Source organism: Camelina sativa, chromosome 13, assembly GCF_030686135.1.
Source record: "Camelina sativa cultivar CO46 ecotype springtype chromosome 13, ASM3068613v1".
In the NCBI taxonomy this organism is placed as follows: Eukaryota; Viridiplantae; Streptophyta; class Magnoliopsida; order Brassicales; family Brassicaceae; genus Camelina; species Camelina sativa.
This window is the reverse complement of record NC_141892.1, coordinates 4,197,107-4,222,842: the sequence shown is the minus strand read 5'-3', so window position 1 is coordinate 4,222,842 and position 25,736 is coordinate 4,197,107. Positions and strand designations below refer to the sequence as shown.

The 25,736-nt window shown below is 36.0% G+C and overlaps 5 protein-coding genes across 16 annotated transcripts; 2 read left to right on the top strand and 3 right to left on the bottom strand.

The window, feature by feature from the left end:
* Positions 1-279: 279 nt before the first annotated feature.
* Positions 280-3,787, bottom strand: LOC104735121 (homeobox protein knotted-1-like 4). Of its 2 annotated transcripts, none has more exons than XM_010454845.3 (6): positions 2,594-3,787; positions 1,912-2,032; positions 1,560-1,744; positions 1,070-1,201; positions 755-891; positions 280-577 (listed from the first exon to the last, which is right to left on the bottom strand). In XM_010454845.3, the coding sequence occupies exons 1-6, from the start codon at positions 3,170-3,172 to the stop codon at positions 574-576; spliced, it is 1,158 nt and encodes a 385-aa protein (XP_010453147.1). In that variant the 5' UTR covers positions 3,173-3,787; the 3' UTR covers positions 280-573. The 2 variants fall into 2 exon arrangements, with proteins under 2 accessions (XP_010453147.1, XP_010453146.1); XM_010454844.3 differs by having other exon boundaries at positions 280-585; positions 2,594-3,470.
* A 5,335-nt stretch (positions 3,788-9,122) lies between these two features.
* LOC104735120 (transcription factor MYB64-like) lies at positions 9,123-10,809 on the bottom strand. Its single transcript, XM_010454843.2, has 3 exons — positions 10,395-10,809; positions 10,174-10,300; positions 9,123-10,045 (listed from the first exon to the last, which is right to left on the bottom strand). The coding sequence occupies exons 1-3, from the start codon at positions 10,760-10,762 to the stop codon at positions 9,230-9,232; spliced, it is 1,311 nt and encodes a 436-aa protein (XP_010453145.1). The 5' UTR covers positions 10,763-10,809; the 3' UTR covers positions 9,123-9,229.
* A 1,268-nt stretch (positions 10,810-12,077) lies between these two features.
* Positions 12,078-17,415, bottom strand: LOC104735118 (trafficking protein particle complex II-specific subunit 120 homolog). Of its 3 annotated transcripts, XR_015578093.1 has the most exons (11): positions 16,876-17,286; positions 16,478-16,684; positions 16,193-16,375; positions 15,918-16,027; positions 15,773-15,832; positions 15,302-15,590; positions 14,830-15,119; positions 14,106-14,598; positions 13,718-14,014; positions 12,702-13,607; positions 12,078-12,592 (listed from the first exon to the last, which is right to left on the bottom strand). XR_015578093.1 is itself a non-coding variant. In XM_087481475.1 (10 exons), exons 1-10 carry the CDS (start codon positions 17,284-17,286, stop codon positions 12,369-12,371), a joined length of 3,561 nt encoding a protein of 1,186 aa, XP_087337601.1. In that variant the 5' UTR covers positions 17,287-17,415; the 3' UTR covers positions 12,078-12,368. The 3 variants fall into 3 exon arrangements, 2 of the variants coding, with proteins under 2 accessions (XP_087337601.1, XP_087337602.1); XM_087481475.1 differs by having other exon boundaries at positions 13,718-14,598; positions 16,876-17,415; XM_087481476.1 differs by having other exon boundaries at positions 13,718-14,598; positions 16,466-16,684; positions 16,876-17,393.
* LOC104735117 (aberrant root formation protein 4-like) lies at positions 17,409-22,224 on the top strand. Of its 8 annotated transcripts, none has more exons than XM_010454839.3 (13): positions 17,409-17,666; positions 17,924-18,082; positions 18,177-18,326; positions 18,478-18,550; positions 18,781-18,947; positions 19,063-19,122; positions 19,224-19,374; positions 19,478-19,806; positions 19,891-19,962; positions 20,388-20,465; positions 20,725-20,883; positions 21,271-21,322; positions 21,801-22,224. In XM_010454839.3, the coding sequence occupies exons 1-13, from the start codon at positions 17,568-17,570 to the stop codon at positions 22,046-22,048; spliced, it is 1,797 nt and encodes a 598-aa protein (XP_010453141.1). In that variant the 5' UTR covers positions 17,409-17,567; the 3' UTR covers positions 22,049-22,224. The 8 variants fall into 8 exon arrangements, with proteins under 8 accessions (XP_010453141.1, XP_010453139.1, XP_087337607.1 ...); XM_010454837.3 differs by having other exon boundaries at positions 21,789-22,224; XM_087481481.1 differs by having other exon boundaries at positions 18,781-18,951.
* Positions 22,225-23,294: 1,070 nt separating this feature from the next.
* On the top strand, positions 23,295-25,203 carry LOC104735116 (uncharacterized). Of its 2 annotated transcripts, XM_087481474.1 has the most exons (4): positions 23,295-23,552; positions 23,660-23,807; positions 23,934-24,613; positions 24,731-25,203. In XM_087481474.1, exons 2-4 carry the CDS (start codon positions 23,754-23,756, stop codon positions 25,056-25,058), a joined length of 1,062 nt encoding a protein of 353 aa, XP_087337600.1. In that variant the 5' UTR covers positions 23,295-23,552; positions 23,660-23,753; the 3' UTR covers positions 25,059-25,203. The 2 variants fall into 2 exon arrangements, with proteins under 2 accessions (XP_087337600.1, XP_010453138.1); XM_010454836.3 differs by having other exon boundaries at positions 23,306-23,807.
* The last annotated feature ends 533 nt before the right edge of the window (positions 25,204-25,736 follow it).

Below are 25,736 nucleotides of genomic sequence, written 5' to 3'. Positions count from 1 at the left end.
AAGATGGGCCAAAATGGGAAAACTGATCATAATGTTTTAGTAATTTTGACAACAGCAGAGAACATCTCATTCGGTCGTTTTTGCCGACGACCTTTGCAGCTCCGAATGCAATAACACGGAGTTTGGCCGTATCATATTTTGGTATTAGGGTTAACAAATAATGTAACATAATAAATACGTGGTTCAACTCACAAAACAAATTAAGGAAACCCCTGAGAACATCACTTAAGAAAAATTACCCATCAGGCTATATAACGGCCAATGATTGCACAAATGCTAAAGAGAAAACTCCATGTTATTCACAAGAATATATATATGATGATGGATTGGTGGTGGAGATTGCAGTGACGATCTTATCAGAAATTCCATCTAAAATTTCATATTACAAATCGTGCTTTTGGGTTCTGCGTGTTCTCTAATAATTATGAAATATGGAAGTCATACCATGTAATGGCACAAAAGTTACGTTCTACGTTTGTTTTGTGTAAGAATTTTTTGTCTTCATGTCTCCAACTTTCTATCAAGCTATCCATGCAAGCTTCAAAGTGACATCAACGCTCTCTTCCGCTATTTTCACCTGCATTGCTTCATAAAGATAACTCTCCAAATTTAGTCTAACAATACCTAAACAAGCTAAACTTTGTCACACCTAACATATATATTTCAAATATTGTATCTTGTCGTCGTTTGCTATTATATTGTCTAATCTTGAATAAAATAACTCTTTCTACAAAGTTTTGTTCGTGTGAAGTACCTTCTGCGTTTGTTCTTTGAGACGGTAGAAGAAGATGGATTGCTATGCCAATTCCTTTTTCTTTGATTGATGAACCAATTGTTTATCTGTTTGAGCTGCAAACCCGTCTCTTGCACCAACCTCGCCTTGTCTTCCTCCTGCCAAAAGTTGTCTCATTCGTTGAAAACTTAATATAGGAAAATTGAGAAGGCAAGTGAAGTCGTGAAAATGATGTAGTACAAGATTTGTGGGAGAGAATTACTAGAGAACCTTTACGCGTGTTCATGTGAGTGGTTGAAAAGAAAAAAGAAAAAAGGTAAAAAAGAGTGAACTCACAGTAGGGTAAGGCCACTTAGAATGAGATTGCCACCATGATTTGAGAACAGAGGTGGTGTCTCCTGGTAATTTTCCAGCCCTTCTCTTTCTCAGTATCTCCTCTCTTATGTCTACAATTTTCTCCTTGTAACCCTTTTCACAAAAATATCGTTCTATATCGTTAGATCAAGCTAACTATAGGTGAACCACAAAAATTTGATGCATATATAAGTGTCGAGGGTACGTAAATGTTGTAAACTGACTAGCTCATCAAACAAGCTTTCTTGGCACAAAAGTGATAAAAATGTATATATTGATCGTCTTTGAGAAGATCAGAAATACAGGTTTGCAAGTTCTTGATTGATTGGACTGAACTAACAGAAGCATCTTTTGTTTGGGCTAAAATTATAAAGAAGCATGAAGGATACGCTATAATTGGTCTTATGGGGAAATCTAACTTTATAGACCAAACAATGTATAAAGGATGGAGATAGTATATATCGGTAGTTACCTGTTTGAGTTCATGTTTGAGTTCTTGTCTGACTCGTTCCATCAAAGATCTTTCACTCTCAGTAGGAACCAGTGGACCAAACCCTAGCCCATCTAAGCTTCCATCAAACAAATGAGCATCACTCTCAACTTGCTCATCTTCATCCTCAGACATTGTTGCTCCTGTGCCTTCACCAGGAGACACTCCTGTCTCACGCCCAACAAAAAAATGTTAAATCCTTAAGAAATCAGGACCATAAAACAGCATTGAAATTAGAAAGCAAAGTACTTTACTAACTGGTGTCTTTGTGCAAGAGTTAATTATCATTACAGCTAAATGCAAATTAATGTTAAACTCTTACGATAAAACTAACCTGTAAAGCTTTGAAGAGACTGCTCAATCTCCCAACAAGCCATAACAGCTTCCATTGCATGAACACGAACATGCTGTTGCAATTGTTCTTTGAAAGAGCACAGCAACAGTACATAATGCGTCTGCACAAAACATGGAATTATCTATCTTTCAGACAACAGATACAAACACGTCCATCAATAGTTTGATAAGATGGAATACAAACAGAAAATTACAAACTACTTTTTGTCAGATGAGTGTATATATATAGAAGTATATAACTACAATAATTAAAATTGCTCAATATGTGTCACTTATATAATATATACACTCAGCAAATCTATCTCAAAAATCAAAATAAAAATGTCAATTTTTAACTGCATATTTAACTAATATCACAAGTTTAGACTGATGAACTATCCAACCCACTGATCATGTGTGTCGGTGTGCAAAGTACAAATCTTATACAAAATCTAATTTCTACTTACTTCTACGATTTAGTTATTAACAAATCTTGAAAACAAATGAAGAAACTTTCAATTTGTCAAACCTTGTTAACACTATAAGCTAAAAGACGAAAATAAATTATTTGATTTTGTTTTCCCAAAAAAATCGAAAAAATAAGAAAGGGGAATAAAATAGGGAATAACGAAAAATAAATGAAATTAAAAGATGAAGTGAGAAGGAAAGAGAAGTTAAGTTACCATGAAGTGGTCAAGCTCTTTGTCATCGCCGGGAAGGAGTCCTTGAGCGGTGTCTAGGGTTGAGTACTTAGCCACGACGTTTTGTGACTGAGCAAGCTGTGCGTCGATCCTCGGAAGCTGATCAACCGGCGTGGCGATCCTCAAGCACGCCACGTGTGCCGACAAAAGCTGCTCGTATAGCGGATGAGACAGTACCTCCGCCTTGTGCTTCGCATTCTGCCACCTCTCAGCCTCTTTCTTCTCACCGATCATCGACTCCTCTCCGCCGGTGGTGACGTCTTCTACGACGTCACCTGAACCTGTTGCGTTGTTGTTGGCGCCGGTGCCGCCGCCGCGTTGGAGGAAGGATGAGGATCGGGAGAGCCATTGGTTAGCGGCGGCGGAAGAAGGAGAATCGGAGCTTGTAGCTGCGGCGGTCTGGAGGTTGAGAAAATTGTTATCGGAGCGGAGGAGCCAGTTAGGCGGTGCGGATTCGTGGAAATGTTGTTGTTGCTGCTGCTGCGACGGCGGAGGAGGATGAGGCTGGTGTTGTTGTTGTTGGTCGGTGAAGTGATTGAAGTGGTTGTTATGAAACGCCATCGTTTTCGTCTGAATTTGATAGTATTTGAATCTTTTTTTTTTGTTTGTTTTGGAGAGGGAAAGATGAAAGAAGAGAGAATTAATGGTTATTAGTCTTCGATGTTTCTCTGATAAATCAATCCATATATTTTACAGAAACTTTCTTCTTCATAGAAAAAGAAAGAAAATGATACAGTATAAGGGTTTTTTTAGATGTGTATGTGTGTTGAACGTTTGAATTTTATATATCAGTTACCAGCTTACACCAAAAAGACAATTTATTCCTATATTTTATTCTTCTTTGTTTTTTTTTTTTTTTTAATATATTATAGAGTACCAAATTATTGGTGATAATTATAAAAATGAGATTAGACCTAATTAACTAATCCTACGACGATAAAATGTTTTATCGTTTTAGAAAATAAAAGGTAGAGGTTGACGGCAAAAGAATGATACGATACGAGTTACGAAGTGACAGTAAAAGAAAAAGAAATAGCTGCACCACTTTTATCTTCATAATACATTTTTCCTCGTAGCTTAGTTTTTTTTTTTTTTTTTTGGGGTCACTCACTACTTTAGAAAGTTAATAATGAAAGATAGAAAATTTATATGTTATGTTTGATCTTTGTATTTCCCAAATTTTTGGGGTCCAAGATTACGCATATTGTAGTTGTTGATACAAATAAAAAAAAAGGATTACGAGTAATTAAACAAATTTTTTTTTTGTTTTATATATTGAGAAAAAAAAAATGAGTAAGCGAATAGGAAAAAAAGAAATGCAAGGAGGGAGGGGGACCATTAATAATGACGTCACTACCCAGCACTTTCAAAAAAAATATCAGAGGACACGTGTCGTGATAGTCCTTCCCACAATCGTGGTCCCTGAAAAATTGGCATGCGATCAGATAACGAAATCTAACCGTACAAATTAAATAAAATCCAACATTATTATTTTGTAATAGAAGAAAATAACCATTTTGTACGTTAAAAAAAAAAAGCTAAATAATTCACAACACATTGGCTTGGCGACCCGAGAAAAAAAAACACATCTTCAAAATTTAGAGATATGGGGTGGGGGTCGGGGACCAATTTCAAAAACTTGACTTCTCTAAGCTCGTAATTGATGTCTAATCGAAAGTACGACAAATTTATCACAATAACATATTAGAATATTGGGAAGTTTTGTTATGAACTCTCATGAGTCATGACTTCTTCTAAAAAATTATTATACATACATGAAAATCAAATATCTCACTTCACATACAACATAGTATATATTTGGCTATATATATAAAATATATATATATATATATATTTGCATGATCCAGACTTATAAATGAAAGCTTTTTTCATAGTGCAAACGACCTCTTTCCTAACCGTTCTAATTATAGCTCCCATCACTTGGACTTGTCGTATAAAACCTATCTATATATACAGCCAACAACACACTCCTCTCTCTCTACCTTGTTTATTTTAAATTCCACCCACTCATGTTTTTAATTCATCCTCCGTCTACGTGATAATAAAAAAGATTCAAATGTCGTTTTCCGAAAGGTTCATTTTTTGGAAAAAGTATATTAAACGGTAAAAATGGCGTTTATATGAAAGTTGTAACCAGTGGACATATAACAGTTCTTTTTTTCTTCATAAAATACAGTGATGAGTGTTTTTATTGAAGGTTTGGTAGCCATCGACTGCATCCAAGATTTATTAGATAGATTTTTGTAACCTTTTATTTTTCTATTGCGTGCGTGAGAGAGGATGATATGAGAGTAAACGACAAAGTTGAATCCATATCAAAATATCCAAACAGTAAGGTGAGTGATGAATAAAGAAGTAAAGACATGTGTCGAGAAAACTTCCGGTGTGATAAGGTCTACATTTCGTGTCGAATCATCTAACACATGATTGGACAAAAGAGGGTCACATTAACGATCACATTCGTCAATTTCACAACAACTCTTGTCGTCCCCACACTCTTTTGTACGAGAGAAACGAAGACGGAGTGCCCTACGGTCCACGGCTCAACTAATCTACTCCTTAAATATTGTATTCTTTTCTCTTGATGAAATATGCTATATGCAATATATAAACAAGCACTTGCAATACAATGCGCCAAGTTGATTGTATTGACCAGTAAACCTTGAACTTGGATATGCATTGTGTAGGACCTGCAATAAACCGGATAAGAAAATTGCAGCCAGAGCCTTTTTTTTTTTTTGGGTCATATATTGTATGTAGTTCCACATTGAACTTTTGTACCTCGAGATGACTGATTGAACGACAACGTAACCACCAATTACTTAGTTTTCTACGTTTAGATAAACAAGCCTAAAAGTGTTTGTTTGAAATTGGATTTGGACATACTTAATCATATTTTTTGTCTCGGACCGAGCTAAGAGTATAGGGTGGTACAGAGAATCTTATCAGCGACTTTTGCTATCCATATTAGCGACATAAACAAAAATAATCAAATAATCAGAGTAAATGACATTTGGGATTGTTAAAAAAAAAAAATGTTTAGTTGTTTACAGGTTTTGTTTTAGTTTGTAACAAAAATCAAATGTCTAACACAAATCAAAATGACAATTGGGGTTGTTAACACTAATATATAGTTGTGTCCAATGGATTTTGTAAATTATTTACTATGAAAATTAATATGGAACTTATATGTAATCTTATACTAATATATTGCGCGATATCATTAACCTTATGGATGTGTGAGATGAATAATGATTGTATTTGATTGCTGGTGACATGTCAAGTTCTATCACCATTTAATTATATTTATCGAACACAAGACAAAAACAATATCATCTCAGCAAAATATAGATTAATTGGATATCATATTTTATATTCCGAAGATCGGCATGGCAGATTTGAAGAAGAAACTAAAAAAAATGACGTTTCATAGTTTGCTAAAAGTCTTAAACTGGCGAGATGTTTGTGAAACAGTGAATATTCTAATACGTACTAGGATGATGCTTATAATAATGATGCTTTATTATCTTGTTAATTTGTTTTGTTGTATACACTTGGCTTGTGATAGATGAAGATTAGAAGAAACCTAACAATATAGACAACATACACATCAAAACATTATGAGTTAAAGAAAGCATAAATACTTTATTATATTATAAAGAAAGAGTAGAGGAAGAACATAGGAAGCTTTTTGTCAGGTTTGTGGATTGAAAATGATGGAACGTAAAGGATGTTTTTTCTCCATCTTTCACTTTGTTTTGTAACGATGCCAAAGTTGTTCCTCCAGTGACTTACTTTTTATTTATATAATTATTATTCGTGATACACATTATAGCATCTTAGAGTATCTCTAATACTTACTAAAATTCTTTTTGTTTGAGAACATTATTTGAAACAGGATACTCTTATTCGGGTGCATATCTTAAGAAATATAAGCATTTGAGAAGGAAACAATTTACGAGTCACATATTAGACGTGCACTTTTGATCAGGTTTGTGCAAATTCACTAAGAGGCCAGCAAAATTACCAGAAGGATTTATCTAAATCCGGTAGATGAATAGTAATGACTAATGAGAAGCATTAAGTTTTTTTTTTTTTTTTTGGAATTTGTTCACGCTCGCAACAAAAAAGCCACCGAGGTCTCATTGACTATACGTGTGTGGCTTTTATTCATTGCCTAAAAGTATACGTCGATCACGACAAGATAATTGTTATCACACTAGAGCGACGTTGTTGTGTTGTTGTGTCGTGAACATTGTTGAAAAAGTCTCTGGTTCTTCTTCTTACTCAGTTAGTTCTTTGGTTTTGGTGAAGACGTTGTTGTGTCGTGACCATTACCTATTGTGCCAAAAGAATAGTGTTATGATTGGTGGAAAATGTAATATACCTTTTTACATAAAAACATTATTTTATATTTTTAAAATTTTTTTGATATTTAATTTTTACATAAGAACCAGTTTTTATCCTTCATTTTTGGACAAATAAAAGATGTATCAGCACTAATATTTCCAAAAATTTGATATCTAATTTTGGAAATTTAGGATAATTCATGTATAAACACTAATCTAATACAGATATTGATATTGTTGGATTTATAACTAATTTAACATTGTCATATATATATATATATATATATATATATATATATATTCAATATCTCTTGTATAATCACTTATCTGTAATCCAATATGAATCAGTTGTTGAATATTTGTTTACCTCATTAGATATCTAAACGGAGTTGTGTTCAACTTAACATTCAGAACTGTGCCACAAATAATTCACTACATTGTTGATCAAATAATGTTACAAATGTGTCCCCATCCAACCTTTTCCGTGTTAGAGCTTTTTATAAGATGTATAAGCCAATTTGTGTAGTCTTATAAGCTTTTTATCTTATTATATCCTTTTGAATTGTACATTAGCGAGATGCAGACGTGAGGATATGGCCATATTCACGTTTTCGTAGAATATTGACGATGAAACGTCGAACTTTTGTGGTTTTATATATAGCATATAACTTTTAAGAAAAATAAAACATAATCTAGTAAAAGTTTAGTAATAATGTTTTTGGTCGAGAAATATGCATTAAACGAATTTGAGTTTGGGCGATGATACAGTAGTACAATAATCTCTTGGTCAAATGTAGTAGTATTGGTTGAATAATAATCTATAGTAACATAAAAACATCTCATATGTCTTTGCTAATATAAGGGAGTGGCGTATTTGTTGGCCTCTCTTCTAAAACCACAAAGTTAGGCTTTGTCCACTTCCAAAATTGGACCACAGACATCAATAAAGAAAAGAAAAAAAGAAGAAGCATTTTTCAATGAAATTAAATTCTTGCAATGGACCACTTCTACACTCTTCTCTGCTTTCATCTTCAATGCTTCTGTTGTGTTGTCCATATCTCTCCACATTGTTTGCTTACTTTTGGTTATGCATTTGACATCTATTTGGGAATCTTAGGCCAATCTGAAGTAGCTAGCATCTCTTGTTTTTCTCTTTTCTCTTATTTTCTGGTTTCATTATTCTTGGAATCCAATGTGGCGTAGATGAATTGCTTTATGACTATGGTATTAGTTGACTAGTAATGGATTTTTTTTTTATAAAAAAATAGAAAATAAGCTACGAAGTTCAAGCAAGTTAATCGACCTAAGCTGATCCTGATAAGGTGCGACAAAATCAAGGTTACTTTACCACATTTCAACACCTAAAATCATTGAATCAATGAGTGGACGAAATATTTGTGATGTACTAAGCTATTTATGGTCCATATTCACCTTATGGGCCGCTCTATTTGCCACGGCCCACGTCAATTCCTCCAAAATTACACACATATATATGTGGCATATGGGAATTTTTTTGCATAATATACGTAAAAGTGATGTGATCAGACATAATCATTTTTTCCCAGCTAGACTAACAACCATTCATTACATAAGCTCTAATTTTAATTAACTTGTACAGTAGTAGTAATTACTTAAACCATTTATTACTCTGATTTTTAATTAGCTATCTAACGACTGTTACGATCTCAACATAATATTTCCTTTCAAAACTGAAAGGCAATAAACACATTATTTTTTACTTAAAATGATATTTTTTATTTTTAAAAAGTGCCATATAGGGGAAAATTAAACGTAATATGAAAGTTGTTCTTGTGACTCATAATTTACAATGAAGAGTTATATAACGTATTTGTAACGTTCATATGACCTTACCCTTTCAAGTATTGTCATTAAAGACCACGTTTTGAATGAAAACTTTGGCCAATGTGAGAATCAACTTCACCTTAAACCGTAAAAACGAACCAAACGAAAAGCATGCATAACTTAACATGAGACCATTCAGAAAATAGATTAACACAAAAGTAGAAGGAAAAAAAAAAAAAAAAAAAAAAAAAGATCGATCGATTACCAACTATATAGCGCATAAACCTAGTGATTTTGACATATATAAGTTTTCTTATTCTGATAAAAAAAAATTCATAAAACATGTAAAGAAGAAATATTATTAAAACAATAAAATCAAATAGAAAATAAGGGACTGATCAATATGAGATGATCTCATGACATTACATGGTCATAACTCATATAGCTAGAACAATGGGAACCAAATGTTATTAGTACCACCTGTAGTAGAAGAACCAGAGAGCATCTCTATCAGATCCATTTCTCTTCTTTCGCCAGTGGAGTTAGCTTGTGGCACAAACAACTCGTTTTCAGCGGCATGCTCACTGTTGTTGGTAGACATAAAAGAAAGAGAAGAAGACGACGCCGAACCGTCCAACAAATCAGATAAGTAGATGTCAGATGCGAGGTGGGAAGTAATGGCAGGTTCTGCTATGACCATTGTTCCAAGCTGATTTCCAACAATATTGTTGTGCAAACTAGGTTTAGGGTTAGGGTTCTTGAACATGAAACCAGACGAAGAAGACTGGGTTATCTCATCAGAACCTTGGCTCAAATCCATGTGCTCGAGAGAAACTGGGTGGTTCGCAAATATATTTCTCAGGAAAACAAGCTCTTCGTCATAAGGATCATCCAAGAGCGACGATGTAGAGTCTCCGTCATCAAGATTCGAAGTAGAAAGAACATTCTTACCACCAGTTGTGATGATGTTCACCCCATTGTCCTTATCATTATTCTCGATGCTTTTAATATAGTCTTCGAGAATGCATGGCCTTTTAGCGGATGGAGAGAGATCATCGATGTCGCTGCTGTTACTATCCACGTTTCTCGAACGCTTGTGTTTTCGTTTTGAGTTTTGACGTCGTTTCGTAGCATTCCAATGGTTCTTGATCGAGTTTTCAGTTCGTCCTTGTATGAGTTTAGCGATCTCTGCCCACTTATTCCCTATTCGGGTGTGTGCTTCCACAAAAACTCTCTCTTCTTCTTCACTCCAACTATCTTTCTAGAAAACAAAACCAACAAATATTTACATTTTGGACTAAGTGTTTGTTTATCAAGAAAAATATATATTTATTTTCATATACCCAAGAATTTCATAGAAACTTTGTTAGAGTACAGATCTATTAAAACCTTAATATCAGGACGGAGATGATTATGCCATCTCTCACGACATTGCTTGCCTGCTCTTCCCTCAAATTTCTCCGAGATAATTGCCCATTTCCTATCTCCATGTTGCTTCACCAACTTTATCAACTTCCTATAATATATGGATGCAACCACAGAGAATCATAGGCATATATACAAGCTCGCATGAAGTAGTACGAAAAATTACATACAATACACATATATACCTGTCTTCTTCGGCTGTCCATTGGCCTTTGATCAGATTCTTGTATGGTCGCTTCTTGCAAGTAGTACTCTTTTGATAATCTCTAGTAGTTGCACCTTTAACGATCATTTCTCCAATAACGTTTCGGTTTCCGCTGTTAACGGCCAAGTTTTTCCCCTTCCTCGGACCAAACATCATCATGTTCTCTTTATTGTCCTTTCTAGTCTCAATCGCCCTTGCCGTCTTCAAAATCGGTCGGTCTATAGAACGCTCTTGTGTCTTGAAACACAAGGTACCGCTCTTTTGGCTGTTCAAGAATCTCTCCACCGCTGTCAAAGGCGGTGCAGCGCAGTGGGCGAGGCTCTTCTCTTGTATTCTCTGGTCTTCCATGAAACAAAAAGAAGAAGAAAAGTTTAGTGTAGAATGGGGAGGAGAGAGCTAAGAGCACAAAGGAGGGATATAATTAAGCTGGTAATAAGGAATATGAGAATTTAATGAGAGGCAAGTAAAATGCACACTAATTACCAATTGAATTCCATTAATTATTTTGACTATTTAGTATTAACAAAAAAGAGTATAACCTTATATTTAGTAAAAAATAGTCATCCATATTTTTAATTTATAGAAATATATCAATTAAACATAGAAAAATTAGTATTACATATATTTCAGAATTAAGATGACACAAAAATAAAGAAGACTGTAAATTAGTAAAGATTCTTGCTCGGCCATTAGCTCATGTATGATGCAGACTGTAAAACCTTCTTTCAATATAACTGACGAATATGAAGGAAATAATGTATTACAAGAACTATATTATAGGTTTATAACGAGCTTGGTCGCTTTCCCACAAATTCACGATAACTAAAATGTAGCTGAGGAGTAACTAGTAAGAAAATAGGGAATAATTATTATTTTGCTTTATGTATCTTGTTAAAGTGGTGGGAATAACTAGTGAGTTAATCTCATAGGGTAATTGTTGAAATAATTTTTTAAAATTTTGTTTAAAAAAATCTGTAACCGACGAGTGGTAAATGAAAAGACCATCAATTATAAATTTATATATGTAATTAATTAGTTAGTTGACTACAATTATTTGAAAGGATAAAATTTAGGAGAAGTCTAAGCCTACCCAATAAAATCTAGCAATATTCGAATAATTTCTAAAGTATTAACAATTTATATATAAAAGAATTCATTTATTTACATAAAGGAATCGCTATTAACATATTATCAGTATGTAGTAAGCAGTACTTCACTAAATTTATTCATAACCTCAGGAAAGCATGTTACAACAACAAAATGAAACCAAATTCGATTCTCTCCTTCAATTAAGCCCCTAACAAACAAAAAAAATTTGCATAGTAATTCAGATAGAAAAACGCAGTAGAAAAAGGTCACTATGACAATCCTCTTTGAAAACCGCTGGTTTGATGTTGGTATCAGATGTTTCAGCCAAAGAAACTTTTTTGTGCCACCATAATAATCTGAAAAAAAATATATATAACAATCCTAAATTTTATTTTTAAAGATAAATAATAGTATGAATTTCTAATTTATTGCATAATCCGTAAGGCCATTTAGATGTTAAAGAAAAAAATGCATTACAAATATACGAGCTTAGGAGAATTTAAGTGTCTATTTCAATAAATGGTAATTTATTTGTAGAGGTGGAAGTTATGGCCAATTGTTATGGGGAGTATAATGGTATAATCGTTCTTTTATCATTAAAAACTGAACTTACTGAGCGGAGTACAAACAATTTACTTTGAGAAGAAAGGTCTCAGAACTGAGGCCATAAAATTCCAAAAAGAAAAAAAGCCATACAGAATATGCATGATGATCATATGATGCTCCAAGGCAAAAAAAAAAGAGACACAGAAACACACACACAAGCATATGATATATAAGACCCATTACTTGAACCAGAACTTTAATTGATTCTCGTGAACTCAACAAACATAGTAAAATCCAGATTTGGATGGGTAAAAACGGATCACAGTGCGCCTCCAACAACACGGACATGAAATGGCGGTCCACGACAAAAGATGGGTTCGTTTGAAGATGCGGTTCGTGCTCTTGCTCTGAGTACATTGTTAGCGTCTTCAATTACAGCTGCTGCTACCATCGTGTACTCTCCTGGAACAAGGAAGTAGAGTGAGAAACAGTGTCTTGCTTCTTGCAGCGGCGCAACTTCCATTGAGATTCCACTAAGAGCACCTGACAAAAGAAGTCACGGACATGTATAAGCCCACCTTCTACACACGGCTATAATGGCCGCAAAAATCTATGTCACACAATTGTTATTACTTAACGACAGGGATTTTACCAGCCCAGAGGACAGTGGCATCAGCTCCTTCAGTGCAGTTCTGTCCAGCTACGTCCCTGCAAGTAACACTTAGATTCAACTTGATAGCTTCGCTTGTGTTATTACGAACCAGAACCTCCATAGGAGTGACTTCATGTGACAGAACAGATCCCGTTGGAAATGGAGACTGAGCCTTTGTCTCAGAGTCCGTCTCCAGACTGTTTCTGACCAGTCTGAAACCAAATGTTAGCGGATCTGGGAGCAAAACATCCATCACTGTTGTCTGGAGAGCTGTCTGAATTGCATCCTTGATGTCCAGTTCTCCTGAGCTGTTCCTTCCCGATTGCCACCGGACTTTTATTTTAGAAATGAGATTCTTGATCAATGTGTTTATCTCAGCTTTCGTGTTCTTCTCTGAGAAGCTCAGATTTCTACTACTTGAAGGGCTACCAGGCGGAGGGTCCTTTGTGAAGAACGAACCATCAAGAACCGGTAGCTTAAAATGTTCCAATGGAATCAGTACCCTAGCAGAATAGTCCCGGTCGATTCTTGTTTTTGGGTATTCATACTCTGGAGAATCTTGCACTGGTGAAGAATCATCTTCCTTGGCAGAGTTTTCCAGCTGAACGAAGACACTAATTTCAAAAACAACATCTGTTGGGTTAGATAACTCAAGTTCAAGAAACCGTAGTCCCCAGCTTCCCCTAAAGGGATTGATCTTGACAAGGCTGTCTGTATTGCTCTCTCTTTCAATGTCTTCATCCCGAAGGTTGTCACTCACATGTGCAGGGATTTCCATGGAAAGCAAACGAGCTTTCACAAAAGACAAACCTTGCAAAACACAAATTTGTAAGGGAACAACAAGACGTCTTCCCGGTGGCAGGACAGATTCTTTTTCCTGGGAATCCCCATTGTTAGACAACGGCCCTGCAAAAAATATGAATACACAAATGCTTTTAGTAATAGTCGTCGTGAAGTTACATGAAGCACTGCAAAAGTAATATATCAGACAAACACGTCAATGAAGAAACGAGTACCTGCATAGTGAATAAGCAATGACGGGCTGGTTCCGTCTTTTGGTCTTCCAGTGTTACTTACAGCGTTCCTCCCACTACTAACAGCATTGTCAGAATCCGTTGGTCCCACATGCCAAGCTTTTAAAGTCACACGCAGAGTCACTTGTGCCCCAGGTTTCAAGGGAAGAGCAGACTGTAAAGCTTCATCTGCTATCGAGATAACAGCATCCTGATTCTTTCCAGAGAGCGAGACATGTGCTTGTTCTATTGGAACTGTGCCAGCATTTGCAAAATTTATACACACCTCACGAATTTCACCTTCATATAAAATAATTGCACCATCACCACCAACAACATTAGCCACAAGGAGGGGCAATGGCGGTACAACTGAAATGTTAGGAACAATTACATGTCGCAGCTTTGCAGATCCACAGGATCTGAAAGGGTCAGAAAATACAAGTCCTTGTGCTGCTCCAAGAAGCAGATTGTCAACATCCCTGAATACATGTTCAGTGATTACACCAAAGCAGTGAACTGTGCATCCTGGAATTGTAACTGGTCCTACTGCTGTTGGAATACCAGATAATGTGATCACTTTTGCGGAGTTAGGGGGAATGTCCACACTGACAGGAAACGCATCAAAGTTTTTTGAGTGAGCTGAGAGATAAATACTATCAATCCTTAAATCGAAGCAACAAGGATTTGCTAACTCCACTAAGACTTGAACTGGTTCACCAACCACCCAAATCAATTCCTGCTTGCTACTTTCGTTGGCATCTCCTTTGCTAAAAGGAGTATAAATAAATGGCCCCGAAGGAGCAGATCCTGTCCACCAATCTTCTCTTGCTGGATTGCGTTTTACGATGTCCACTTGGGAGGAATGGAGTGGGAAAGAGAATAGCCTGAAAGATCAATTAAAATAATGCTTGAACGACCCATAAAATAAAATTTGTTAGAGTCAGCTACGAAGCAAATATAGAACAAGATCCTGGAATATAAACACAGATTGGGCAAATATGAAGCCAAGAGATGGATGAAAGTGATTATTAGTCTGATCTTGTTGGTCTACTTGAACTGTGAGAAAATTTGATAAACATCCCTGAAAGAAAAAGGTCGACAGCTGATAAACATACCTTACAAATGGCAAGGCAGGGTCAGCACACCGAGTTCCTGAAGGCAATCTTTCCGCTGAATTTGCAAGGGAATTAGCAAGTCCATTTTGACCTGAAGGTGTAATTAGAGGATAATGCCACCTCAGAAGCCTCGCTGCAGCACTCCATGCAGCAAGGGGATCTCCAGCGCGAACAGCAGAGAGGAGTATCTCCCTAAGCACAACCATCTGCAAAGTGCTCCACTGAGACTCGAACAGTGAGACAATTGAATGATGATGCATTTTTCCAGCATCAGGTTGGCGCCCAGTTTCCTTTACCAACAAACACGAGAAATTATTATAGGAAAAGTAAACATCAAAGTATGATACATGGAGAAACGCCAAGATCGTGAACGGTGATGGTACTAATAAAAATTCTACGGCAAACCATGGTTATGAATAAGGCTCAATCAACTACAAGAGAAGAAAAATAATTCTTATGCTGTCAAACTCACATTGTAAACAGAAAGTTTTGACATGGATGCCCTGCTTTGGATTCTATATGCATCAGTTGTCATAGAGAGAACTTGCATGGCACTGATAGCAGCCAATCGATTGTCTTGCTGCAAATACAATTGGGCGACCTGCCTACAGAAGAAGGCTGCCTTCCGTTGATAACCAAGTGCTCCAAATAAACGTGCTACTTCAACATACAATATGAGCCTATCACTGGCATCAATTAAGGACTTTGCACCATCGGCAGCATTGGTTAATAGCTCTACTATTTCCTTAGCCAGTTCTCTCCTGTACAAAGAAGCCATTGTAATAATGATTAAAATCATAGAAATATGTGATTCAACCAGAAGGAAGGAAAAAAGCCTCCTACTGAGCAAAATCACAGCAACCACAAACTAAGCAGCGTACTGAAGGCAAAATAGGAAGCTACATCATTATAATTTCCAGAAATAAAAGGCGTACAATGATACCTGCAAAGGAATCTGGCCAGTTTAAGGGTAGCTTCGAGTTCAAAGCTCAAGGGCGAAACTCTGCAAGGAAAATAGTTGATTGCTATTTCGTAGTAGTAATAAGTTTACTGAAGAAGAGTGCCAAACAGGTAATACGTAGAATTACCTCTGAGCAATTTCTTGAATAAATGACTTTCTGTAGTGTAAGATAACATTAGTGTACCGATATCTAACTTCATCTTCTAAAGCCACATCCCGTTGACCCATCCGATCTACCTAATATTAAGAAAACATAATACTTAGGTGTTGTAAATAAATAAAGAGAGACAGATGAGAGCAATTTCATATTCAGTGCATATCAGATAAAAAGTACATTCAGTATCCACTTTTTTGGCTATAATGCTATAAAAAACGTAAGAACAATGCAACATAAAGCCTTACCAGTAAGGCACAAACACTGCCTTCCAAGGCACCTGCATACCAGAAGTAATCTCCTGTCAATCTGGCCAGTTCTAGAGCAGTAGAATAGTGAGCATTGGCATCAACAGGTGAACCAGCCAACAAAGAATAGTCTCCTATCGTTTTTTGTGCACGTCCAAGCCTACGCTTTTTGGCCTTGATAACCTGCATTAGACCAAACGAATGAGCCTAGAAGGTATAATGGTTATAAGCTTCCACAGGAGGAAATGAATCATAGACTAAATTATAGGACACCTAGACATGAACCTCCTCTGAATTGAGACTAGCTTGGGAATCCAAAGGCGTCTTCAAAATTGTGCCAGCAGATTCTGCCTGAAGAACCCACTTCTCAAATTCCATTAACAGCGAAGCTGCAATATCTTGCATCATTGTTTGTAAATGAAACTCCTGAGTTTGCTTGTCAGAAGGAGGAAACAAAATCACATTTTCACCCTTCTTGTCTCCATCTTCAAGCTGCACAAGACAGTACATTGATCATAGAATCGTCAATTAGCACACATTCAGAAGCTGTAGAACATAAGCTACCGATTTGGAAATTACCAGGTAACATATAAACATCACTATCAAGTATCAACTATAGTGCATCATCTAGAATATTAGAAGCATCGAAATTTCAAAAGGGAAGTGGAAACTAAGATACTCACTTGCGAATCGCCAGGGGAGAAGGCGAAGCAGCGCCGGACAAGAGCCGATGAATAGCTCTTACAAGCCACATTAAATTTCTCAGTGACAGAGTCGAGATCAGGGGACGAAGGACAGTGGCAAAGTCCGATCACGGCGAGAATCTTCCGATTAGACTGAAAATCCTCCCAGGGACTCGGAGGAGAACCACCAAGCACAAATTTGAACCGGAGAGAGCCAGAGTCCCAAGGCTGATTCGTAAACGGAGATTTCTGGTGCTCAGTGTAAAAGGAGCTAACAGCGGAGAGCGCGATCGTGTGATGACGGAGCAGCATCGAGTGATAGTCCCGTAGAAGCGTCGGCGGGATAGTACCGATCGGGAGGACGGCGATCCGAATGATAGACAAAGTCTCGATGCTGACGTCAGGTTCCATGGCTAGATCAGAGGAGGAGAGTTTGAGCCAGTATAGGATCTTTTCGGTGAGGGTGAAGTGCACCGGATCTGGAGGAGAGACGAATACGAGAAAGTGTGTGTGTGAGCGAAGAGAGAACGTGGCTTGTTTGGATACAAGTTTTAAACTATTCGTAATTTAGAATTTAGGTTATATGGGGTTAATATTATTCGTATAACCAAACAACCTGGTTCAAATCGCGATTATTTAAAACTCTCTCGCTCTTAACGAAACAGAGGCGAAATTGAAAAGTTTTTGGCGTTATGGCGTCGTCCACTGTTGGGAGCTCCGAGTTTGAGGAGACGATTGTTACTGCTTCCCCTTCACGCCGTGTACGAGAACTTTTAGCTTTGTGCTTCAGTGTAAGTTTTCTCAACTTCTTCGGGTTGTGTAATTTTGTTTCTGTGGGAAAATATTTTAAAAGCTTCGGAGATTGGATGAATACTTTAGCCGCTTCGTGAGTTTTGGAGTTCGATTGAAAAAAATTAGTCGCTAATTAGGTTCTAAGGAACGAACTCGTGGTTTCGTGATTGGCTGGAGCGTTTTTTTGTTACTTTTGATTTTCAAGTAATTGATTGATTTTGATTTTGTGTTTTTTTTTTTATTTTATTTTGTTCAGTCAGGTGAAGTTGGAGGAGGATTTAAAGACTTGGAGAGCTTAGTTAAAGAACTTGTCAGCTATCTGAATTGTTTGTCCGAGAACGATGAACTGGAGAATGATGTTATTGAAGTTCTAGATGAAATTTTGAAAGTTGTATCATCTCCTCAAGTGGATCAGGTACTTTGTCAGTTCTCAAATTGCTTTGGAAGCCAAAAGGAAAGATTCGTTTAGAATCAAGCTTATGAGTTTTCCCCAATTCATTGTGTTACAGGAGGTTATAGATGAACTGTCATTTCAGTTGCCGAAAGTAACTTCCAAGTTCGCAGACCTATCAAGCAGATGTTTACAGTTAGTTGAGGAAATCGTTGATCGATTTGTGGAAGCATGCAATCCACGTGACATGCTTTCAATTCTTTGTGAGGTATTAGATCTTGAATTGGATTCGGATCCAGGCTAATTCAAGGCAGTATATATATACTATTCTTAAGTTGCTTTTTCGTAATTGGTATTTGCCTTAAGAAGACTACAAGTTCTTTTTTCAAGTTGATCACCTTATGAATCTAAATGACCAGGCACTTGATGCTGCAAGGTGCTCTCTTTCACCCTCTAGTTGTTCTACTCCGTTATTACATGGGCTCTCCAAAGGTAGCAGTTGAAGATTTTTTCTCGTTTCCTAGATACTTATAAACTTCTGTCATAAAGGTGAATTTTAGCTTGGTACCTGCAATTTTAGTAATGCACCTCGAGAGTAGAAAAGTATGAATTTCCCTGATAAAAAAATTCTTTGAATTCTTAACCACTTTTCTTACTGAAGATGTTAATATAGCTCTTGCAAACTGAAGCAGTGACAAGTTATTCGAATTTCTTGGTTTCAGTATTTATTTCAATTCAGAGGCGTCACTTCGAGCAACTAAAGGTTGCAGTTCCAGTTGTCCTGAACGCTTTGAAGGACATTTCGTTGGAAAAAGATGTGCAAGTTGAAGATTTATTTGATAAGGCTGTAGGCATTGCCTTTTCAATTCGAGATGTTTCTTCAAAACTGGTCTGTAAGTTTGATAAATTGGCAATTGGGATTTCCTTAATCACTTCTTAAAGTGCTCATTCTCTAAATTGAATATTCCACTCTCCCGTTCTGATCTCTTTTCTTTGTTTTACAGAAGAACGAAGAAGAAGTAAAAGTCCGTTGTTTGCTCGGTTTCTATGTGATACAGATAACGGTTCGTACTTGATTCCAGCTTTGGTTCTATATATTTCTGCTTTCCTCTTTTATGAGCATATAGATTGCCTTCAATACCTGATACTTGATCTAATTTTGCAGGCTATTCTTTCAGTTAGCATCAGAGACAAAGCGGTCTCATGTGTTCCTCTCGTGATGCAGTTAGAACCTTTCTTGACATACTGTGGTTTAACACATCTTGGTTTAATCACGGGGAGTGACACTGAAAAATTATTGAGCACGGTTGCTGGAGGTTAATCTCAAAACTCAAAAAGCACTTTCTTCCTGATTTGAAAACTCCATCCATCCATTCTCGTATCGCAAGATAGTTTGTCTCACGAATGTAATATGAACAGATGATGATGATTTTGTCAACTCTTTCCCTGACATCAAATTGGGTGCATCGCTTTTACTCATCTGGGCAAAGATCTCACAAGAGGTTGGAGAGGCTACTAATGCAGCTTTAGGAAGTGATGTAGATGAGCTTCAAAGCAATCCAGTGAAAAGGTGGCAAGCTTATGGGATTTTGAAATATATACTTTCCTCTGGAGATCTGCTCTGGGCATTTAAAAGACACACTATCGAGTTCTTGCTTGACATAACAAAAGGAGTTTCTTCAACTCAAGGCAATGATGAGAAAATAGATTGTTCCCACTACACACCTAGCATCTACGCTGCTTTACAGGCATAATTCTATTCTCCTTAAATTTTTACACCGTTCAGGTTTACCAGCGTTCTAAGTAGTGTCTGGTTTCTTTCTTTCTTCCAGGCTGTTACATTAGTGATCATGTATGCCCCAGACGCAGATCTGAGAAAAAAGACATTTGAGGCACTGAAGAGGGTAATTAATAAACCTTGACTTAATCAATTTTGGGGAAACTGATTTTGAGTGATGCAGAAATTGATTCTATAGATAACATAATCCACAAAGAAAAAAAGACAACCCAAACTTTCAAATGGCTTTTGTTTCCTATGACTTCGAAATGAGTTTGTTTCTTTAGATCTAAACTCAATATGTTTTACACAGAATTATTGTACAAATTTAAATGATTCGTCTTGTGCTGAATCTGCTTATAATCCTTTATAACTAGAAGAGGTGTTAGCCAACTTTTACTACCCTCAGTATATATGCCCTGTTTTTCTTTCTTTATTCTAAAAATGCTTCGTTCATAAGTTTAGTGATCTATTCGGCTTGATTTATAGGTACAGAGATTGTTATATATTTCTTCTTACAATCTTCTTTTTTTCTGGGTGCTGGTTGATTAGATTCTTTCTGATATCCCAGCTCCTCAGAGGTTTCACGTTCTAAGAGCCCTTGTCACGAATTCCCAGTCTTCCCCAATGGTTAGTATTTTTGTATCCCCTCGAGCTTTATGGATAGTAAAGCATGTGACACTTCACAGATATGATGATTATGAAGATACACCTTTACATGCGTTGTCCGTTCATAAACTACACAGCTTAGTGTCTTTAGTAGTCTTACGGTGCTACTACTGTTAAAGTACAAGTCAGCTACTTTTAAAATTTGTTGCTGTAATAGCTACTTTTTCCACAAGAAAAATGGTATCTCAGTTCACTAATATTGTTTTGCTAAATCAACCAGACAGCGATCCTTCTCGGTCTATTTAAAGACAGCATGAGCAGCAGTAGTTTGCAAGGTACAGATTGTGCAGCCGCTGATATGCTTGTTATTGAGCTAGTGGAGTTGGTCTTAAGGCCTCCAAAAGGTGGTCCTCCACTCCTTCCAGACCAAAGTGATGCGGTAATTGTTTTGTTCCTATATCAATTCTTTAAAAAATATATATTTTTTATCTTTTGTGTGCATCATGTAAGCCCATATGCAATGCAGTAAGTAATATGGGTAAGGTAATTGCTTTAAGGGACATAGATACATACATACAGAGAAAAGGTGAAAGTATCAAATGAGAGTAGCATACTTTTCTCGCTAATTAAGGAATTTTATGATGTTCCATTGCTAGAAGATTTTTCGTCAGTAAAACTGTGATCCAAGAATTTTCACCGGTTATAAGAATGCGAGTGTCGGATAGAAAATAGGGAGAGCTTGTTATTGTTTCTCTACTAAATATTTATAAGATATAGTATTGAGGCACATGTGTGTGACAAATAGTTTTGTGTGATGTTTGTCCAGGTTCTGGCAGCACTGAATCTCTACAGGTTTGCATTGTTATTTAATCCAGGAGGTAAAAACTTTTAACTAAAATAAATGGAAGAATTGTACTTTGCTTTATCTAACTACTTTCCAAGTAAATCAAGGAATAGATTCCTTAAAGTTTTACGAGTTGGTATTTGAACTTAATAGAAGGTGTTTCAAATCACAAGTTGCTGGATAGTGTTTTGTGTTTTGATGACTCGAAATAGCCTGCAAGTTACTTGAACTTATATAAACCAGTTATTGATCCATGATGAAAATGTCTCACAAGATATAGCATGCAGTATCTTTTTGTTTTGGATTAACATTAATCATGTTGTCTGTTGCAAGTATTCACACTTGTACATACAAATGACATGTTTTAAGCTCTTTTGGTATATGAAATTGTCTGCAGATGCGTGTAAAGTATATATGTCTCTATTTTACGTGTGTAATGTAATCTTATGCAAATCAGTAACACATTTAATCTTTCTTGTTCTTGTTGTATATCTGACAAGGCAAAATTACAGAAAATGAAGCACGTAAAGAGAGGAGCAGAGTAAGCAGTGAAGTTTTGTCAAAGAAGAATCTGGAGAAAGCGTACAAAGAGTGGCTTCTGCCTCTTCGAACTGTTGTGAGCTGTAGCATCGCTGAGAACGCCAAGGAGGATCACGGTCACGAATCTTCATTTGACAGTGTATGCCTTCTGAACCTAATTGAATCGGTTCTATATAGATGCATCGAGCTCGTGGAAGAAAAGTTGACGAGTCATGTGTAAAAAGCTAAACAATCGTGAGCACCACAATGCTGCTTATGTGTTAACGTTGAGTGTTACAAAAATTTCTGCCTGATGTTTTATTGACATAATTTCCCTGTAACTTTGGTTATTCCAAATTCAGTTGTGGCACTTTGATTGATCAAATCATATCTAATGAGGAAGTTTTTATTGTCACACAAGACCATCTGAAACTTTTGATATTGAAATCTTACCGAACCACCAGTAAAAATCTTTAAAATCTTTCAATAGTTATCTTTGAAATAAGAAAAAAAGATAGCTAGCTACATGAGAAAACATGGTCACACATACCAAGATACTATCTTCAACTATACGAAGTATATGTATTACATGACCACATGCATGAACTATACGACGTTATGTGTTCAACACCATAAACATACAATCCGGTACACCGGTTGACTGACTCCAGCGAAGACCGATGTTGATAATCAGATTATTTAAATACTACAAAATCAATAAAATCAAATTCAACTACTTTCATTAGAAAAATAATAGTAGATAAAATCAAAGAAAATCAATAAAATCAAATTCAACTACTTGCATGGTAAATGTTGTATAAAATTTTAGATACTTTTACTATATAATTTTAGATACTTTTACTATATAATTTTAGATACTTTAATGTTATAAAATGATTTTAGCAAAACAATATATTTGATTTGAGGGTATGTTTGCAAAAGGGTATAGAATAAGAGTATTTTTGCAAATTCCTTTATATTACATCTTGAAAATAATTATCAATGATTTTTTTTTAACTATTAGTTTAGCTTTAAAAATAAAAATTAACTAATTCTAAGAATGAGTACATTAGAGATATAGAAAAATATTAGGATATTGAATTGAATATGTTTTTGATGAATAACCATTAATGATTTAATATAATTGCTTTTAAAGAAACAAAATTTAGAATACAAAAAAAATGTATTCTAAAAAAATGTATTCTATTTTTTTTTGTTTTTTTTTAAAAATTATATTAAATCATTAATGGTTTTTCATAATTAAAAATATATTTAATTCAATATCCTAATATTATTTTTTCTAATGAAAGTAGTTGAATTTGATTTTATTGATTTTGTAGTATTTAAATAATCTGATTATCAAAGATATATATATATATATATATATATATCTTGAAAATAATTATTAATGATTTTTATTTAATCATTTATTTAGCTTCAAAAATAAAACTAACTAATTATAAGAATGAATACATTAAAGATATATTGAATTGAATATGTCTCTTAATCATGAAAAACCAAAAATGTTTATATATAATATTTCTTATTTTGATTTTTAACAGGAAAAAAATGTTGATACTTTTTTTTTGGTCAACGCCGGAATCAACGTCGGTCTTCGCCGGAATCAGTCAATCGGTGTACCAGATTGTATGTTTATGGTGTTGACCACATAACGTCATATAGTTCATACATGTAACCATGTAATACATATACTTCGTGTAGTTGAAGATACAATAGTATACTTGGTACGTGTGACCATGTTTTCTTGTATATTTGATGTAGCTAGCCATCTTTTTTCGTTGAAATAATCCACCAAAGTTTTGAAATCTATCAAAATATTTTAAAACCGTAGTCTAATATAACCGTCCTGGGTGAGCACGCTTTGTTTGACAATAAAAACTCAGTTTACTGAAGCGAATCAGGATCACCAGCGGATAAAACAAAAAATGTCTCCGTTTCTCTCCAGACTCTCCAAGCTCTCTCCTCAGAAAGATTCTCAGGTAAGTATAAAAAGAGAGAGAGACACAACTTCTTTGTTCTTTTTGTTGATCTCTTAAATGTTTTGGTATATATCTTTTGGTTGTGTTGTGAGATCGATCTATCTTCTCTCTTTTGTGTTTGAGCAGATAAGCTTTCGTTTGTTTTCATCTTCCATAGACCGTCTTGCACCTTATTTGGTCTTCGGCAAAAATCCTTTTGGAGATGACATAAGATTTCTCGACGTTTCCACCACAGAATTAATAACTACTGACCGGAAGATCCCTAGTGAGTTGCTAGAGACAAAATCAACAATCGGAGCATCCCAAGGATGGGTCGCTACCCTAAAGAAGGGTGTGGTGTGTCTCCACGACGATCTGAACCCATTTGCATCAGACTCAAACCCTAAACGCATTTCACTGCCTCCTCTTGTGACTCTTCCTCATTGTCAGACCCAGATTGTCACCAACGTGGCCATGTCCACTTCTTCTCCTGAGGAAGACGACTGTGTTGTGGCTGTCAAGTTCTTGGGACCTCAACTCAGCCTGTGTAAGAGCTCCAAATGGACCAACATCAGAATCAAAGACCCCAGTTTCTTCACTTCCCATGTCATGTATTCTCAAAGAGATCAGATGTTCTCCTTGCCCGCTTCTGGATGCGACCACATGGCATCCTGGGATCTCAAGGGCGAGCCCAAGCTGCAAAAGTTGCATTTTCAAAACCTTCCCAGGTTGAAAAAGACAGAAAAGGAACTTTTGTTTTCGTGCTACAGGACTCCATACTTAGTAGAGTCATCAGACGGAGAAACTTTCCTTGTTATTTGGTACAGGTATATATGGTAGACATGACTTAAGAGTCATCACTCCATAGACTTTTGTTTGTTTTAGTTTCAAGTAATATTATCATACAATATTAATAACAGTGATACAATATGACCATTGCTAAGGTCCTGCGCTTATAGCATGGTAACTAAGGTGGATTTGGAAACCAAAGGTTTTAGGGTGTTCAGGATAGGCAAGGAAGGAAGAGCTACTTACACTGAAGACATTGGAGATATCTGCATTTTTCTTTCAAAGTCTGAGCCTTTCTGTCTCCATGGTAACTCCGTCCCTGAACTCAAGGGAAACTACATCTATTACCTCGATGTCCACGAGTCGAGCCAGGTGTTGGAGTTGGGAGGTTTCAGCCTCCGCAGAGCTGATAGCGATGTAGACTTCTCAGACCACCACACGATCAACGTCCCTTACATGTTCCCACCTCAACCTATGCAATGAATTATCATTGTTTTTTGTTTTTCTGTGTTTTGTGTTTTTTGCTGTTTGCTTGTGGCTACTCATTTGGATTTGAGTTAAGACAGCTACTTCTATTTTTCCTTTTTGGTCTCAAACCCGATATGAAATGCTTTTCTTTTTTCCGTCACCGCCAACAATATCTAACTGTGGTGTATGGATACTGTTTTGCACCCTACAAAGTACAAACAGACTAGAAGATGATATATATATTGGTGACAATCTTCGGGTTTCGACAGCATTTAGCTAGGGATCAATTTGGCCATGCTTGAATCTGAGCTGCAGTAGCGCGGCATCTTATGCCTTGCGTCTTGTAAAAGTTATACATTTTGCATACATGAGGTTCTACTAGGGCAGAGAACAGCTGAGTGTGTCGAATGCTGCATTCATCATAATCATGGTTCATCATCAGGTTTCAGTTCTAGTAAGGAAACACTTTCTATCCATACTGATAAGTGAAAATGCATGTTTTCATCTGTAAATGGTACATAGTCATGTATGATCAGGGTTTTAAGTTGATTGGGGGTTTACCACATAATTTTCTTAATTGTCTCCATATATAATACCAAGTTTAAGCCTTTGCTAAAGCTAAACACCCAAAAACTAAAAGTATTTCTTTATGACCTGCTCACCCCAAGAAATCATCTATAAAAACAAAAGAAC